The sequence below is a fragment of the Oxyura jamaicensis genome, chromosome 4 (assembly GCF_011077185.1).
Source record: "Oxyura jamaicensis isolate SHBP4307 breed ruddy duck chromosome 4, BPBGC_Ojam_1.0, whole genome shotgun sequence".
Taxonomy (NCBI): domain Eukaryota; kingdom Metazoa; phylum Chordata; class Aves; order Anseriformes; family Anatidae; genus Oxyura; species Oxyura jamaicensis.
Genome location: NC_048896.1, coordinates 83,804,040 through 83,820,164, shown reverse-complemented (window position 1 = coordinate 83,820,164; position 16,125 = coordinate 83,804,040). Strand labels below are relative to the sequence as shown.

The following is a 16,125-nucleotide window of genomic DNA, read 5'->3' as shown; positions in this document are numbered from 1 at the left end:
TACAAGTCTATTTTGTAAAGTTGGGAACTAATTGTTTACATGTAATCACACGTATTGTTTTTAAACGAAATCTTTCCTCAGGAGAGAGAACGAAGGTCACCAGCATTTAATCTTCATATTACCACCTTCCCTGAAAACAATGGAAGTGCGCTTCAACTGTTCTGTCAACATGAAGGAATAAAGGTATATGTGGGAAGTTAGGAACAGTTGGATGGCCAGAATGAAGAACCCAGTACCCAAATGAACGGTTTGCCATTTTTATCCTCTCACTGTAGGGAAGAAAATATGAAAAATACATATAGCAAGCAAATATATTTATAACTGGGAAAAGGATTTAATACGAATATGATCTGGTAGGAATCTGGTAGTCTGTCAGGAGTTCATTCATGAAAATGAAAGCTAGCCAGTCAAGATAGTTAGTGTACAGTCTTGGTAACGGCTGTAAAAATATTGCAGAGAAGAATGTGGGATTTGATACAAGTCATTGTCAGGATAGCTACATCACTTTTGTCTTTCCTTCACAATAAATACTTCCATCTAAGGTCAGAAATACCACATTCACCTACTATTTTACAACCAATTTCATGAAGTCCCTATACATTTTGTGTGTTGAATTAATATGCTTAGGTTATTTGCCTGGGTCAGGGCCTTGAAGCATGAGGCTCCTGATCCAAAAGCTATTCAAACAGGTGAGACTATCATTTTAGATCAAGCACAAGACAAACATTGGGATCTCACTTGGTTAGGTTGTGTTACTAGAAAGAAAAGGTTGTTCTTTCTACTTCTATACCCCTTTGAATAGGCTAGCCATACAAACTGTTTTGCGTGGTGGTTCACCTAAGACTGAATTCAGGCTTGCCTTGATAGTAATGTTGTGTAACAGGCCAGGTTGACTTCTCCATCAGTAATTTAAGTGGAATATCTCTGTGTTACATGTGTTACACTCCATAGCACACATTAGTAATTTTTGCTTGCATTTGTAATTGTGTTTATAAGCTCCCTAACAGAAGACTGATTTCTATTCAGTCCCTTAATAAGCACAATACTTTCAGCAGTGGAAATAAACTGAAATTGTAGGCTGTATAGTCCATCTCTCTTATATGTATAGGGAAGACTGAGTAGTGATGAGTAGTCTTAATAAAAAAAAAAAAAAATAATGATAATTAAAAAAAAAAAAAAAGTTAAACCTAATTCCTGCCTACAGGTTTGGTTGGGTATTCATTTCCCAACATCACAGCAAGAGTCATCAGTTAATGTATTGCCTTTCAAATAGAGCTTCCATGGGATGCCAGGTCTGCTTTTTAACTTATCTATTATTCTAACTTGCACATTCATTGTAGTAAGTACAGGTTCTGGAACTGGAACTCACAAAAAGCAAATCATTTGCTTTTTATGTTTTCAGTATCTTTTAAAATTTTTAGCCATTGACAGAAAACTAGATATTACAATGATGGAAAATCTGATTTGATTTTTAAATCTTTCTATATGCTTCTTCATGGAAATAAGTTAATTAGAATTAGTATTTATGGGTTAACAGGGCCAAGAACTGGTATATCTTACTGAATTCCATTCCTCACCAGTGCAACTGATAAGCTAAAGAAGTTTCTATTCAACATTGTCACTGCTGATCAAAATCAATAGCTTCAATTTTAATCCAGTCCAAACAGAAGTGTATTTTAAGCTCTGTATCATTCTAAAATTACGGATATGCACTGTTTAGAAACTACTGTAGCACTTGGAGACACTGCTGAAGTGTTGGGGCAGAGATGGGAGTGAAGAAGGGCACTTCCCAGGATAGACCAACTTGAAAACAACACATTATTCCTATTTTGGAGCCAGGATAGTCTAATTTGTATGGACTCTCTCCCACAACTGCAACTGGTTTTCAAGAAATCTTTTGATTCATTATTAAGCCTTACTCTCTGGAGTCTGTTGGATATAGAATCATGAGCAGATCTGTTCTGATGTAGTTACGTAAGTTGCAAGCATAGCTAATTTGGCTTTAAGGAAATTGAAAGATCAATCATCCTGACCCCCGAATAATGCAGTTGTGCAACACAGATGTAAACCAGCATTATGCACTGTAAGTAATGAAACTAATGAGCCAAGACACAGCCACTGTGAACTGCTGACCTCTACTAAGAAGTGCTGAATTTGAGAAGTTGAGAGTACCCGCATTATCATGGCTGTCTTTTTTCTGTGTATAATAAGCATTTTGGACTAATATCAGCTGGTCTTTGCTCATGCTGTCAAGACTCACTACCTTCATAAACAGCATGGCTGCATACGAGCTGTCAATGGGGATATCTTTGGTCTACATTAACTGGTGGCCCATACTCGGGGTAGTTCTGGAGTGTGCTGTTATTAGAGTGGTCCCTGGCATTGTTTAATCTAAAATGCAGGAATCATCTGCAGATTTATTCCTTCTCTCTCTCTCTCTTTTTTTTTTTTTTTTTTTTTTTTTTTTTTGATCAGTGGAGGGTTTTTCTTAATTGCAGCAACTGGGCACTTAATAAGGTTGCCACTGTTTGTGGATCTGGGGGGTTGACTGGCAGATAAATGTGACTTTCTACTCACAAAGGCTGTGAGCTAGTAATATTTGGAGGAACATGTCCAGCCCACTGTGCACATTCACTTCTGCCCCTCTGAGTCTGATCTGGAACTCTTCTTTTGCTTAACAAAGGGGAAGACAACAAACAAACAAACAAACAAACACCTCCTTCTTAACAATTATTTTGCGGTCCCTTTGACTTACATAGCCTGATGCACTTCAAACTCCACTCGAAACAAACAGAATAAATCAGTCATTTAGCCCTGTTTATCAGTTTTGATTTTTCTTCTGCATACATCAGCAGGATGATAAACGTGAACAGTACAGTCTAACCTAATGCACAGACCTTGGGGTTGCTTTCTATAATCAAGTGGCATTTGGCTTTGTTTCTGAAACTATCAGTAACACTTTTCTAATTATGATGCAAAACTAATATTTAATTTATTTGCATTTCAAGTCTTTTTGCATGCAAAGTGAATGAAGGGCACATAAAATGTAGCATGCAAAACTGTTTCTCACCTCCTTTATAAAAATGTGTTGAACATCTTTTTCAGGATGTGAATATATCAGAACTTATGAAGAAGCTAGATATTCTTGGAGATAATGGGGTAACATTTTTTACTTACAAATATAATTCTAGTTTTGTGGTTATTTTAAAGAACTTCTTTCCTCACAGCACTGGAATTTTTCTGTCTAAAAAAAAAAAAAATTCAAAATCCTCAAATGGAAAACACTTAGGCCTCACTAAATAATGAGCAATTGCAAAATTATTACTGAGTGTCATACTGAATTAGAGCATAAACTAAGTACCTTTAATATTTTCAGTCATGGGACCCTTTTTGGTCTCGTTTATAAAATACTGAATGTTATAGTTTCTTTACTTTGACTCTGAAATGTACAGATTTTATGACTGTAATTTAATTTAAAATTTATCACATGTTGAAGAATAGATTTCCAATCCAATTTAAAATGCATCTTTTTTTTTTTTTTTTTTTTTTTTTTTTGTATTTTAGAATTTGAGAAATGAAGAACAGGTTGCAATAATCCAAGCTGGGACTGTACTTTCTCTCTGTGAAAAGGTAGAATTCAGTAAAGATTTTTGTCTGCCTAAAGACTGACCATGTCTGCTAAGATCTGATGTAACTTTGCCAGGGAAGCATGGATTTTCTGTTAAATGCATCTGAACTAGAGCATGTATTCATCCTTACATGACTTTGTTGGGATTGTGATGTCTTGAGGTACAATTCAGAATAAACCCAATTTAAAAATAAAAATTTCTTCTGGGGATGTTCCCTTAGGATAAATTGCTAAAAAGTCACTAAACAAGAGCAACTTCATTTTGAGAAGTGCCAGTGTCCTCTTGGGACCAGGTGTGCTGTGAGGTTCACTGTAAATCACACTACATATGACTGAAAAATCTGAGTGGCCTGTAGTGCTTTCATCTGTAAATTAATGGGCATAGATAACATAAAAGAACTTGTGCAAGACAGATAATTAGTCAGGTCACTCAATTCCACATGGCTAGCTCTTCTCCAATTACAGAGATAATATAATCTGTATTTGAATAATGATGTCATTTAGAACTAAGGAGGACTTGCCTTTTTTTTCTGAAGAAGCTTCACCTTTCCCTTTTGTAGGCTGCTAGTAGAATTCAGTAAATTTCCTAGATTCGCTTTTAAAATTCAGAAACAGAACTTTAAAAGTAAAATTTGAGCGTTTTGGTTAATAAGTAATCATTGCTTTAATTGACATAATTTTGATAATCTACTTATCCAAATATCTTAATGTAGGTAATTTAAATGGCGTAATTTAATAATCATTGGCCTAAGTGAGCAATTGCTATAAGCAATATAAAAAGGAGGAGGAGAGCTAAAAACACTATCCTTTTGATTGCCTTATCGCATGAAAAAGAGGAGGTGATGATCATTTAAATTCCCTTTAAATTCAATAAATAAGGTAGAAGAACCCCAGTATGCAAGGCTAAGACATGGCCAGACTTTAGGGGTGAGATTAGGTTAATATTGTTCAAGTAAATAAATGTTTGCATAAGAAGTGCCACTGATATTAGTGAGTTTAATTAGTGTCAGAGCAATGTAGAATGTACACTTCAAGTTATTTCCATTAGCAATAAGGGATTGGCAGCTTTGTCAACAGAAGCAATTCCTTAAATGAATAGAATCATAAAATTACAAAGTAGGCTTTATTTATTTATTTACTTTTGAATGTGAAAGTTATGCTATAATTTCATTTCATGTAGAATTGTGGGGGTTTTGTTTGTTTGGTTGATTGGTTTTGTTTGTTTTGTGCAGTCATAGTTTCCCTTAATGGAATTTTATGGTGGTCTTATCATACAATCTGGTGATCAGAAACTCAATACTCTTTCAGAAAGATAGAATTTTTATTTTATATTATGTAGATAAATAGACTGCATTTTAAGACTGAAAATAAAATAGTTCATTTTGCCTATGGACTCCATCAATTTTTTGCCATTTTAGCGAAGTCCCTAACCTTAAAGCACGATCTGATAGTCAATTGAATCAAGAGGGTACTCAGAGAAGCACAAAATCTTTTGTCCTTTTTCCTGATGAACATTTGAGGTACAGGGTAATGAATGACATCAAATAATTCTAAGTTTCTCCATAAGAGGAGACACTATCCATATGTAAAATTTACTAAGACAAGGAATAAAAGAAAATAGTCTTATGTTGTCCTTAACAAGAGAAACATAATAACACATATTTCCATAATATTGTATGTTTTACAATACTCATTGGGAAGCTAAAATGGAAAATACAAAATGTGATAAGTAGAACTAGATTGTTGGTTTAATATCCATTCTACTGAATGTATAGACTGAATTTAGATTAAAGGAAATCTAAAACAACTCTACTGCCTCTTCAAGTATAATGTAACTATCTCAGATGTCCTGCTACATGAGGAACACACAACATCCCATGCGCATTCCTATAGTTCCTTAATTACAAGACAGCACCATATAATAATAATCTCATAATGTGATGTTTTGGTAAAGTAAGGGTGTTACACTATGTAGTGCACTAGATGTGCCAGTTGCAGTCACGTATGCTAATTAATCATACTCAATAGTTAGTTTTTATCAATTCTATTAACTCCAAAAATTAGACCTTTAATTCTTCCAAATAATCCTTCATTTGCCTTTATTGAGAGTAACTGTGAGAGATGCTGAGGACTTAGTGTTTCTATTAATTTAAAGGGCTGAGAATGCTCACTGTCTTGCAGTATCCTTTATCAACAGTGGGACTTTGTTTAGCAATATCTTCAATCTGTCATCTTCAAAATGAAGAAAACAAAGATTATGATGAGAACAGAATCTATGGGGCATACAATGTTCCTTCCTGTTCATTTCTTTCAGCTTTGTATTCAAAGCTAAATATACTAAGTAGATAAAGCAAGTTTCAATTTTTTCTCCATTAGTCTCTTACATAGTGGAAGGTACAAATGCATCAGTTCATGAATTCACATTTTGCTTATCTTGAAATCAAAATCCCAAATTAAAAAAAAAAAAGTGTAATTCTTGAAATCAAAATCCCAAATTAAAAAAAAAAAAAAGTTGTGTAATTCTTATCAAAGAATTAAACTAAATAGAAGTAATCTAATATTAGTAAGCAAAGCATCCGAGGAAAGTGATAATTATCCATTCATCATTGGCAAAGCTATGGTTGATCTTAATGGGAACTGGCCTACAAAAAGAAGAGTTAGTCTAAACTGCACTCTCTGAAGACGAGTCATTGATCCTTATTTTGAACCAATAAAAATGAAATGAAATATAAGAATTCAGAGCTGAGCATTCCTACCCATTCTGGTAAATGTTAAATATTAATATAGTCCTGGTGATATTAGTAATTCAGAAAGAACTTTCTATCCATGCACTTAGCTTTTGCAATATGTGATTATCCATTTGGAATACAATGTCTATTCTTCATTCTGATTGAAAATTCTCTCTTTTTTTTTTTTTTTTTTTTTAAAAAAAATCATAACAGCAACCACACAAAGCCCATTTGTCTGTCCATTTTGTTATTTCTTCTATACTACCAATGTTTTAGAAGTGTGCATCTTCCCAGTAAAGACATGCCAAACTGTGAAATAAAGGATCAAGTTTACCACCTTCTCTTGTTTAAAACACCATCTGGAAAAGTGCAGGACTGGTGCCTTGAAATCTTACGATTTTGCAGATGTAGCCAACAAGTATATCAAGTTGGAAAAAAAAAAATAATAATAATTTTGCATTGTTCACCCTAGTCTATATTGCATCTTGAAGTTTACAGGAGGAAAGAAACTTTAATAAGAAAATAGCCTCCACTTACTGTTTTTGATTATGTTTTGACAGTCCTTCATTCTGCCTGTTTTCACAACCTGCTTATTCAAGTGAACTCCAAAGTGAATATATAATAAGGGCAATATATAATAAGGGCATATGCCTGGGAGTGTTGGCTTACAAACTTGCAAAATGTTCAGTGAAAATTTCTCACAAGCTGTTTTTTCACTTTTTATTTTTTCCTCTTCGTACTGCTATGTTCATGTAGTGGTTAAAACAGATAGAGGGGACAGAAGCTGCACTGACACAGAAGATGTTAGACCTGGAGAACGAGAAGGTAAGTAAAGGTGACCAAAACCAGAATTCATTTAGCTAAAACTCTTTTCAAGGGAAAGTGTACAAACTTCAATACAGGTTGACCTGCTGCCTTTCTCTGCTTAACTGAGGTTGCTTCATGGTGGAACTGGTAAGAAGTATCCCAGTTTAATGCTTGTGTCCTTTGGAATAGGAGGGAAGTGTCAAAGCAAAAATATAGAGCAAAAATAGCAAAATATATACAAAATAGCATGTGAAGAGATAACTTTACAAAGCATGCATATTAACCAAACAGTGTGAAATTGTCTTTGTGCTTTCTCTATGTATTAATTTGTCTGGCAACAGCATCATCTTTTAAATCATGCTTGAAGAATTGTTAAATATAATCTATTGGTCTCTGGTATTCAGTTTCTGGACAAGTTGTAAAGACCTCTTCCTAATCCAAATGACCTTTCTTGCACCAAAGTCTTCCTGTTTAAAGGCAGAATGTTTTCTCAAAAGCAATTCTGTCTTACATAAGAAAATCAGTGTTATACTCACCTTATTTTTCCATATGATGGACAGAGTTTTGAAATGAGTGTTTGGTTTTATTGGTTTACCATTCATATTGTGCTTCTCATCTTCAAAAAGCTTTACAAACACAGATTAATCCTCACCACACCTTTTCCAGGTAGATAAGTAATCAGCATTACATCCATCTTGGAGAATGGGAAACTGAGACAGAGAGGTTAAGTGATTTGCCCAGGGCCACTGAAGAAGTGTGTATTTGGGCCATGCAAAAACAGAAGTGCTCAGACTGTGTTCTGAATTGAGTGTAGTTTATCGTACTGGTTGTAATATAATACAAATACAAAAAAAAAAAAAAAATTATTTTATAAAAGGAATTGGTAAACAATCGTTTCTTTCTAACTTAGTTTATTATTCTCCTACTTATTATCTGTGATGTTTTTCAAGTACTACTCTGGATAGTGCTGTATTTGTTTAGCACAGCAATCTGGAAATCTTCACTGACAATGACTGTATCTCCTAAAACTGAATTGTGAGATGAGTTTAGAAGTAATATTCCGGTATCCCACTTTGAGAAGGGTTGAGTTTTAGTTGTCCTTGAAACCCATCTTAAGAATTTGAGATCTTGCTCGTTTCCTTCTCTCCCTTTATCTGGCTATCTTTTACAATGGATTCTGGAGAAGTGACATGATCAGGGTAACTACATTGCTATTCTGGGATCTGCTGATGGCTCTGACCATCTCCATAGTCTTGGGCAAGTCAGTCTACTTCTCTGGTGTAAGCGACTTGTAAGTGTATGTAGACCAGGCCTATCCTTTACTATTTGTTTAACAGTGCATGGTAGAACTGTATCTTCTACAACAGCCATGCCACTGTTGCTGTATTCTGGCTAAGAAAATAATCAAGGTGGGGTAATCAAGGTGGGATTCAGCTGCATCAGCATAGTATCTAACATATATTACATTCCTCAGAGTTATGTACAAGAGAGGCTGGGAAATGTGTCCTGTAGGGCCTGTTGGAGGCCCCTGCCCTTCTGGACAGCTGAAGTAGCATTCCCTAAAATGGCTACAATAGCAGCAGACACTCATCTGTAAGGGAATTCGAGCCCCAAGATCAAAGCCTGACTTAAACTTTGATTCTAGTTTCAGTATTAATTGATAAGTAATTAAAAGAGCTTCATGAACAAAATAATAATAATAAAAAAATTACAAACATATAAATTCGGCCAAATAAAGGGGCAATCATCAATATCTTTTTGTATTGTCATAATAGGTAATACAGTTTACAAGCAACACCCGTCTATTATATTTGGAAATGGTTGTGGTACTAAAATAAATCAATAAAAGCAACCAGACCAGCAACATTAGCTTGTTAAACTGCTAAAAATCTACAAGCAAACATCATCAAACAAAATACAACACTCCTGAATTTTTAAATTGGGATCTATTCTATGTGTTACCTTATATCTGTATGTCTATAAGGAATGCAAGAATTTGTTGAATAGAAAAAAATCAATGAAAAATACTAAATTCAATCAAAAGGCCTCTCTGTTTCAGGACTAATACTATTTTATTTTTTAGTTTTGAGAATGACAACGTGCCTTGAGAGAGGAGTTAATAAAACCAACTAATTAATTTATGATCTATTTGTTATTATCAAAACACTCTAATGGCATGTTTTGTGAAACCACTGTCACCAGTCCCTTCTAGTTTAACTATTCATTCAACCATTCAAGCGACCACAATTTTCCTGCAATGTCATGCTTTTTGATAGCAAATTGCATGAAATTCCAGCCTGTCTTATAACTTCTCTGTTGTAAGGTGTTGCTTCTGTGAAAGTTAGTGTGTCTGATTATAAAGAAAAAAAAAAAAAAAAAACAACAAAAAAACACGAACCTATAAAAACCTATAAAACCTTGGTGTGTTTAAAACTTCTTCAGCCCTTTAGCTAAAGTCACTTAACCTCTCTGGGCATCACTTTATATCACAAATTGACCTTTAACAGTTGAGAACTGAATTTCTATGACTTTGCCAACACATCAGGGATCATTGCTGCAGGTTCCAGCTAGGGCATGCTCTGATTTCCTGACTAGAAGAGGCTAGGCAACATGGATTATGGTTTGCCCCATGAATTCCTTAGGGGTGTATATTGTATATTTTTAGAAAAACAATAAAGTGAAGTCACTGTTGTTCTTCTCATCCCTCTCTTGGCCTGCTTGGTGCAAATAACGGCTCTTGGACCAAATACATGCACCCTCACATTCACAACCTCTCAGCCTTTGTGCGCACCTCTGGCAGGTCAAGGCAGGTTTGTACACTGGTCTGCGCTTTCTAAGTACAACTTGTTAGTAGAATACATGTATTTTAAGTGCTCATATTGAAAATTTGATATTCCAAATATCGTTATGAAGAATGTGGTCATTAGCTAAGCTTTTCTTTTGTTTTCAAGTGGAAAGCTCACATAAAAAAAAAGATGGCATTTATGACTCTTCATGATTTAGGATAAAGAACAAACACTCCCTTGTTTTTATTATTGTTCAGGACCTGTTCAGTAAACAGAAGGGTTATTTAGAGGAAGAACTCGACTACAGGAAACAAGCCCTGGACCAGGCATACATGGTAGGAAAAGAACAGTCATTAAATTTTCTTGTTTGAGCAGATTTGATAAAATGAAGTTGTTGGATTTTTTTTTTTTCTTTCTTTTAATTATAAATAGGGTTCTCTTTTAATTGACTTACTGTTCTGCCAGAGTAGGAAATCAATTACAACTTAAATGGGGACTTAGGAAATGGATGATATTATTTAGAAGTGTCATGGTTTTGATTTATTATTATTTTTTAATTCTAAAATGTGTGAACAACTTGTTAGTACATCTAGAATGGGAAGAGCTGGCCTATATGTGCATGAAACTATCCTGGTAAAATATACCAGAAATAACTTCAGAATCCCTCTGATACTGCTTTTCCCTAACCATTTGTAAATACTGCTGCTGCTAACCTATCCCAAGTTGGGAATGCTTATTCTTCCTATGCGATCCCTTCCTGTGCTGCCCTATCCAACTTCACTTTTCCTACTTTTCAAAGGGAAAGCTGCAACCTCACCTTCTCTCAGGCTAAGCACCATAAAATGAAGCCTCAGGACTTACTGAGGAATTGGCAAAACTGCACATCCCACTTCCTTAAGTGTTTGACTTCAGGAAATCAAAATATGATGACCTGAAGAATTGTTTATACATCACAAATATTTCTTACGGGCAAAACACTTTCAGGGAAGGAGCAAGGTCTAGTGCTTAGAGCAAGTAACAGATGGAAGCAAGCAGGCTCTATTTCTAGCACTGTGACCTTGGGCAAGCCATTTAACCTCTCTACTGCTGTTTATGCATCACTAATATGGATAGAATTACCTACCTCACAAAGGTGTTACGAGGACTAAAGGGATGTTGTCAGATGCTTTTGATCTAAATGTCATCGTATGTTGTTTTGTAATAGGAACATGTTAACCCCAGTAGCAAGAAAAATACTGCCATGATTCCTTTCTTTCTTTCCTCTTGGGAATACGGTTTTCCATATGAACGTAAAGTTCTCCTGTGCTCTCTGCTTTACAAACTGCCAGAGTTTTGGTTAGTGTATGAAAATCTAATTAGCAATCTGACAAATGGCAAGAGACTGATGAGGGATTAGTGTACCCTTAAGTGTTTTTTTCCTCATTGTTTTGGGCAGTGGGTAATAATGAAGTAGATGTCAAAAAATGGATAGCAGGACAATAAGGACAAAAGGGAGAGAGGACAGTACTATTTTTGTTGTTCACAGCTTTCCCTTTGTATGCTGTGGGCTTGTTATTTTACAGAATGATTTAGCAATTCAGTTGCAGTTGAAGGGAATCTTTGCATTGATCTTGTAACTTTCAGCATCAGGGATTTGGGGGTTTTGCCATGTACTGAATGCAGACCGATCATCCAAATCTTTCCCAAATGGAAGAAATTGAAAATTTAGTAGAACAGAAACCATAGCCCAGGTGTAAATAGGTGCTGGGTGGTTCTGTGCACCGCGTATGCAATGCTGCTCACTGCTCACGGCTGCTGCTTTCTGTCCAGCTGTCTGTGTCTGTCCTCCCCTCCTGCCTATGGCTTTGCTCGCTAGCCTTCTCCTCTAGCTCTGGGCGGGTTGTTTGCTTGCTGGATTCAAACGGCAGCCTGTCTGTATGTGATTTGGGTTGCCTTAGAAAATCCAGGAGCTGGAAGCCACGCTGTATAATGCCCTGCAGCAGGATCCAGGAAGGCGGGCGAGCGAGTCGCTGACTGAGGCACAGAGGGAGGATTTGCGGGCGGCAGTGGAGAAGGTGCGGCGGCAGATCCTGAGGCAGAGCCGCGAGTTTGACAGCCAGATCTTGCACGAGCGAATGGAGCTGCTGCAGCAGGCACAGCAGGTAATCCCCGGTCTCTCTCCTCCCTCCTGTCGGTGTTAGCACTGTGGTTGCCACCACTGCCCATACAGCAGCACCACCTCACCCTCACCTCGTTGAGTCATGCTTACTCTAGGCTTTGTACTGCTCCCATGTCAAGAAGATGAGCGATGTGAGGACCCTGTTGTCCTGGGCATGGTATGCACGCTAAATGGGTCACTGTCTCGCTACGAAGTTGTGTTGCACAATACGCTTCTTGTGTGTGGAACTACAGACTGCCACGGGGCTCCGCAAAGGGCTTGTTGCAGGTTTAAGACCTAAATTATCAGAAGCTTGAATGGAAGGATGGTTGTAAGACTGTAACACTATGAAAAGAGGAAAGGCAAAAGCAGTAGTTACAGGAATCCAATTTTTGGCTGTTGTTACTTTTCCCCCTCTTTCTTCCTTATAGCCATTTGCGAAAAGTTTTTTGTTTGTTTAAAAATAAAATAAAGAGAAAAGGAAAACAGGAAATCTTTTAAGGGACTATTAACAAGCCTTCATGCCTTTAATTTAGTTTAGAAAAGCCTTGTCTCTCTAAACAACTTCCTTTGGGACAAATATTGACAACTTAGATCCAGGCAAGTTCCCGGCTTCTGGAAGTGCACTCATTAATTACTGGAGAATTCTTAGGATTCCTGTTTTTTTTCTGTGCTACTATTCAGGGAAAGAAGAGAACTGCATGTCTCAGGGTGTTAATTATTCCAGCAGGAATAATTTTTCCTATATGGTTCCTCATTATAGTAACCTCTGGAAGATGGAGCCAGATGTCTTAGGTCTTGGAACCTGCCCTCCAGTTGCTCTGGCTGCTTTTTATGCAAATCTGGAATCACATATTCTAAATGCCAGAATCTGTAGTATGCAGATATGTTCAGGATGCTGTTGCTGTCTCAAATACTTGTAGGGGTATGGACTGCATTCACTTTAGTCCAGACCTCTCTTTATTCAGATTTGCTTTGTAGATTAATACAGACCAGAACTGATGTAATGTGCTGACCCAGGACTATTTTGTTCATCTCCTCTCATTATGCAGTGATGAGAAGTACTTACGCTGTGTCAGCATTTGAGCTGAGTTCTGACTTACTCAAAGTCTCCTTTTTCTTGGCTCCTTCACTATGTTGCCTTGGTTTGGAAGTTGTAATATTGAGATCAGGAGAACAGGAGCAACTCTTGCATTTATTTATTTATTTATTTTAATGTGTGACAGATCAGCAGTGGTATACAGAAAGCTGGAGAAGGTAGGTACCAGCTGGTACTAAAAGTGTCAGAAAGAGACGGTAGAGTAAATACATATGAAATTTGTACAATAAAATGGAGCCAGGAGTTATTAGTTTAATGTTATTAGTGTAGCTGAAAACTAGTGATAATGGGTTTTGTTTGCTAGTCTAATCTAGCCACATTGTGGTGTTTTTGTACTTTTTTTTTTTTTCAGAATGATAATGCAGTGCTTTTCAGTTATGTAAATATTATTTATCACTGACATTTAATGGGTGTGAATGGTATTTTGTGTTGATGCTATTCATTGACTAGTGAATACAGCATTAATCATTTTAGGTCCTATTACAGCTCTGAAAGATCAAAAAAAGCACTTTGGGCTCCAAGCAACCACAAGTCTGTCTTTACCCAAAACCTCTGAAACAACAGCTTATATATCTGTGGAATAAGAATTTTATTTTATTAACTGTATAAAAGTCTCTCAGCAGGAACACAGACCCATTCAGCCATGTGCTACAGAGGCTCACAACTTTTCATATTTTCCTTCAAGTTGGCCTGTTTCAGTTCTGCTGGATCTGATAGATGATAGAGTTTTATGTCTACATTTTCAAGAGAGGGTTTCAGAGGAGCAGATAACATCACATGAAAACTTGATGCTAAAGCCTCTACATCTAAGCAATATGCAGTCTGAGGTTTTCACATCAGACCAGATGTAGCCTAGTCCTTCGCTTCCACTAGACATGTAGTATGATGCTCTTTGAAGGACTGCAGTTGGCTAGGACCTTTCTGTGGCCTGTTGTGGACACCTGGGCAGAGCTTCTGATTTAGGTTCATACAACATTGGCAAATAGGATGTACTGGTAGGAATAGATTTGTAGAGTGAAAAAGTATTCCCAAGAACCCAACAGGCATGCTATGTGCATTTCAGGTGCGTGTTTGGTCCCAGGGACTGCTCACTGCCAGTTGGAGCACATGCTCTTTCGGCTATGGTTTCTGTACTCACAGATTATTCCACAATATAAAGTTAAATATAATGGGTATGGAATAAAACTTTGCTCCTGCTCTAAAGCAAAATATTAACATAAGCAAAGCCTCATTAGCCATGGATACTTATGTACCTGTCTCCAGATGCATTTTACAGTGTGTCATTAGAGTTTCATGTTGTGCCCATCTCATTAGACATGCTAATGTTGCAACCCCGGAGGACACGTTAAACTAATTCTACTGCCTAACAAGGAGCTATGCATTTTTATCATTATTGTCATCTATTTTTAACCCCCTGTAGTAGACAGGAAAACCAAAGGCAAAGATAGTTAATTTGCCCAGTGTAAGGGAAATGAGCATATTGCATTTCAAATCCGTCACTCAGATTCTTCTCTGTTGTTTCCTTTCTGAAGGTTCTTTGTGGGTTCTTATGGGGATAGTGGTGGTCAACCCTGATAACCCAGTAGTTGTGTGCAATGTGCACAGCCTAAAAAACAACCAAACAACCAAACAAAATGCAATAGCATGGAACAATAGTGTCACAGGGCTAATCCTCATAGGATTGCATTCGTCTGCGCTAGCCTATGCCAGAAGCTGAAATGCTACAAAAATGAGAGCTCACCTGTGTTAGCAGAGTCCTAATGTTCTAAATGTCCAACATCCTTAGATGCTACATTAAATGAACCCTCCTCTTTTCTTGATATATTTATGGCCATCGGAGGTTTTGCTGACACAATGTCACTAGTAAGCACCCACTACATTTATTCTGGCAAAACCGTAGTCTAGACCTGTTCATATTTGTGCACTATGCAGTGCCTTTGCAGTATGCACTGTTCCTAATCTCCTGAAGTGGAGATTAAGGAGAATGACATGGCAGCATGGTGGACCTTCAAGACTGGATATGAAATGTCCGTGTTACAAACGCTTATAAATTTCTGCTTCTCTGAAGCAGAAACTCTGTTTCTCCAACTGGTGATGGAGAAGGAGAAGTTGAGTTTTGTAAAAGTTCTTTTTCAGGCTGAAAAGGACTGTCTGAAAAGGACGGGGATGTGTATGGGTGAAAGCTGTCCCCATGTGAGCCTATGCTGCTTTCTGTGTGCTTCCCTTTTCTAGATGTAAAGCCATAGTTCTTAGCCACTAGGTATTGGTGTTGTTCTAGTGAAATAAATGTATTTTATGTTAGGCCATGTTTTAATTTGGTAGCTCTGTTCATCTGTAGCTTGTGTAACCCCACATTATTAATGTTCATTAATATAGGTAGAATTACTTGTGTGTACCCACTGAGTATTAAGGAAACCAGGCTTCTGTGGAACCAAATTAAATAGACTGTGTGATTAGATCTTCTTGATAAGACATACAAAGACAAATTAAACTCTGATTGCAACATGCAAATGTGGGGGACAGATCCTTGGCTGAAGCACATTGACAGTATTCCCTTTAAGTCAGGGAAGGTGCCACCATCCTCTCTATTTGTGGGAGGCAAGATATGTTAATTAAAAATCTGTCATGAGCAGCTTGTGCTATTTGCTCCTAGCCATAGGGTATATGCAGTTCAACTGCTGTTCCTGTGTATATTGCCATCAAAAAGTATCTCATTGTGCTGCAGTATCTTTATAAGATTTTATAAGCTAGTGTCTGGTTTATTTCTAGCAGGACTTCATTTAAAGTAACATTTGTGCTCTAGCCAATGCAGTGGCATGACTTTTGTGCATTTTGGCAATTATGGGGATCATTACTAGCATGTTCTGTGAAGAAGGATATATTATATAAATAACATGCTTCATGGTAAGCAATATCTAGAGAGAAAGAAAAAATGTGGT

At 36.8% G+C, this 16,125-nt stretch overlaps 1 protein-coding gene across 4 annotated transcripts in view; it reads left to right on the top strand.

Moving 5' to 3' along the window:
• JAKMIP1 (janus kinase and microtubule interacting protein 1) overlaps window positions 1-16,125 on the top strand; it is a 100,441-nt gene that overhangs the window by 69,390 nt on the left and 14,926 nt on the right. For 2 of the 4 annotated variants that reach the window (XM_035326482.1, XM_035326483.1), the window contains exons 14-19: window positions 82-183; window positions 3,106-3,159; window positions 3,565-3,630; window positions 7,114-7,182; window positions 10,208-10,285; window positions 11,888-12,091. In XM_035326482.1, coding sequence (XP_035182373.1) covers window positions 82-183; window positions 3,106-3,159; window positions 3,565-3,630; window positions 7,114-7,182; window positions 10,208-10,285; window positions 11,888-12,091 — 573 coding nt within the window. The remainder of the gene's footprint in view (window positions 1-81; window positions 184-3,105; window positions 3,160-3,564; window positions 3,631-7,113; window positions 7,183-10,207; window positions 10,286-11,887; window positions 12,092-16,125) is intronic. The other 2 variants (XM_035326484.1, XM_035326485.1) reach the window with 1 other exon arrangement.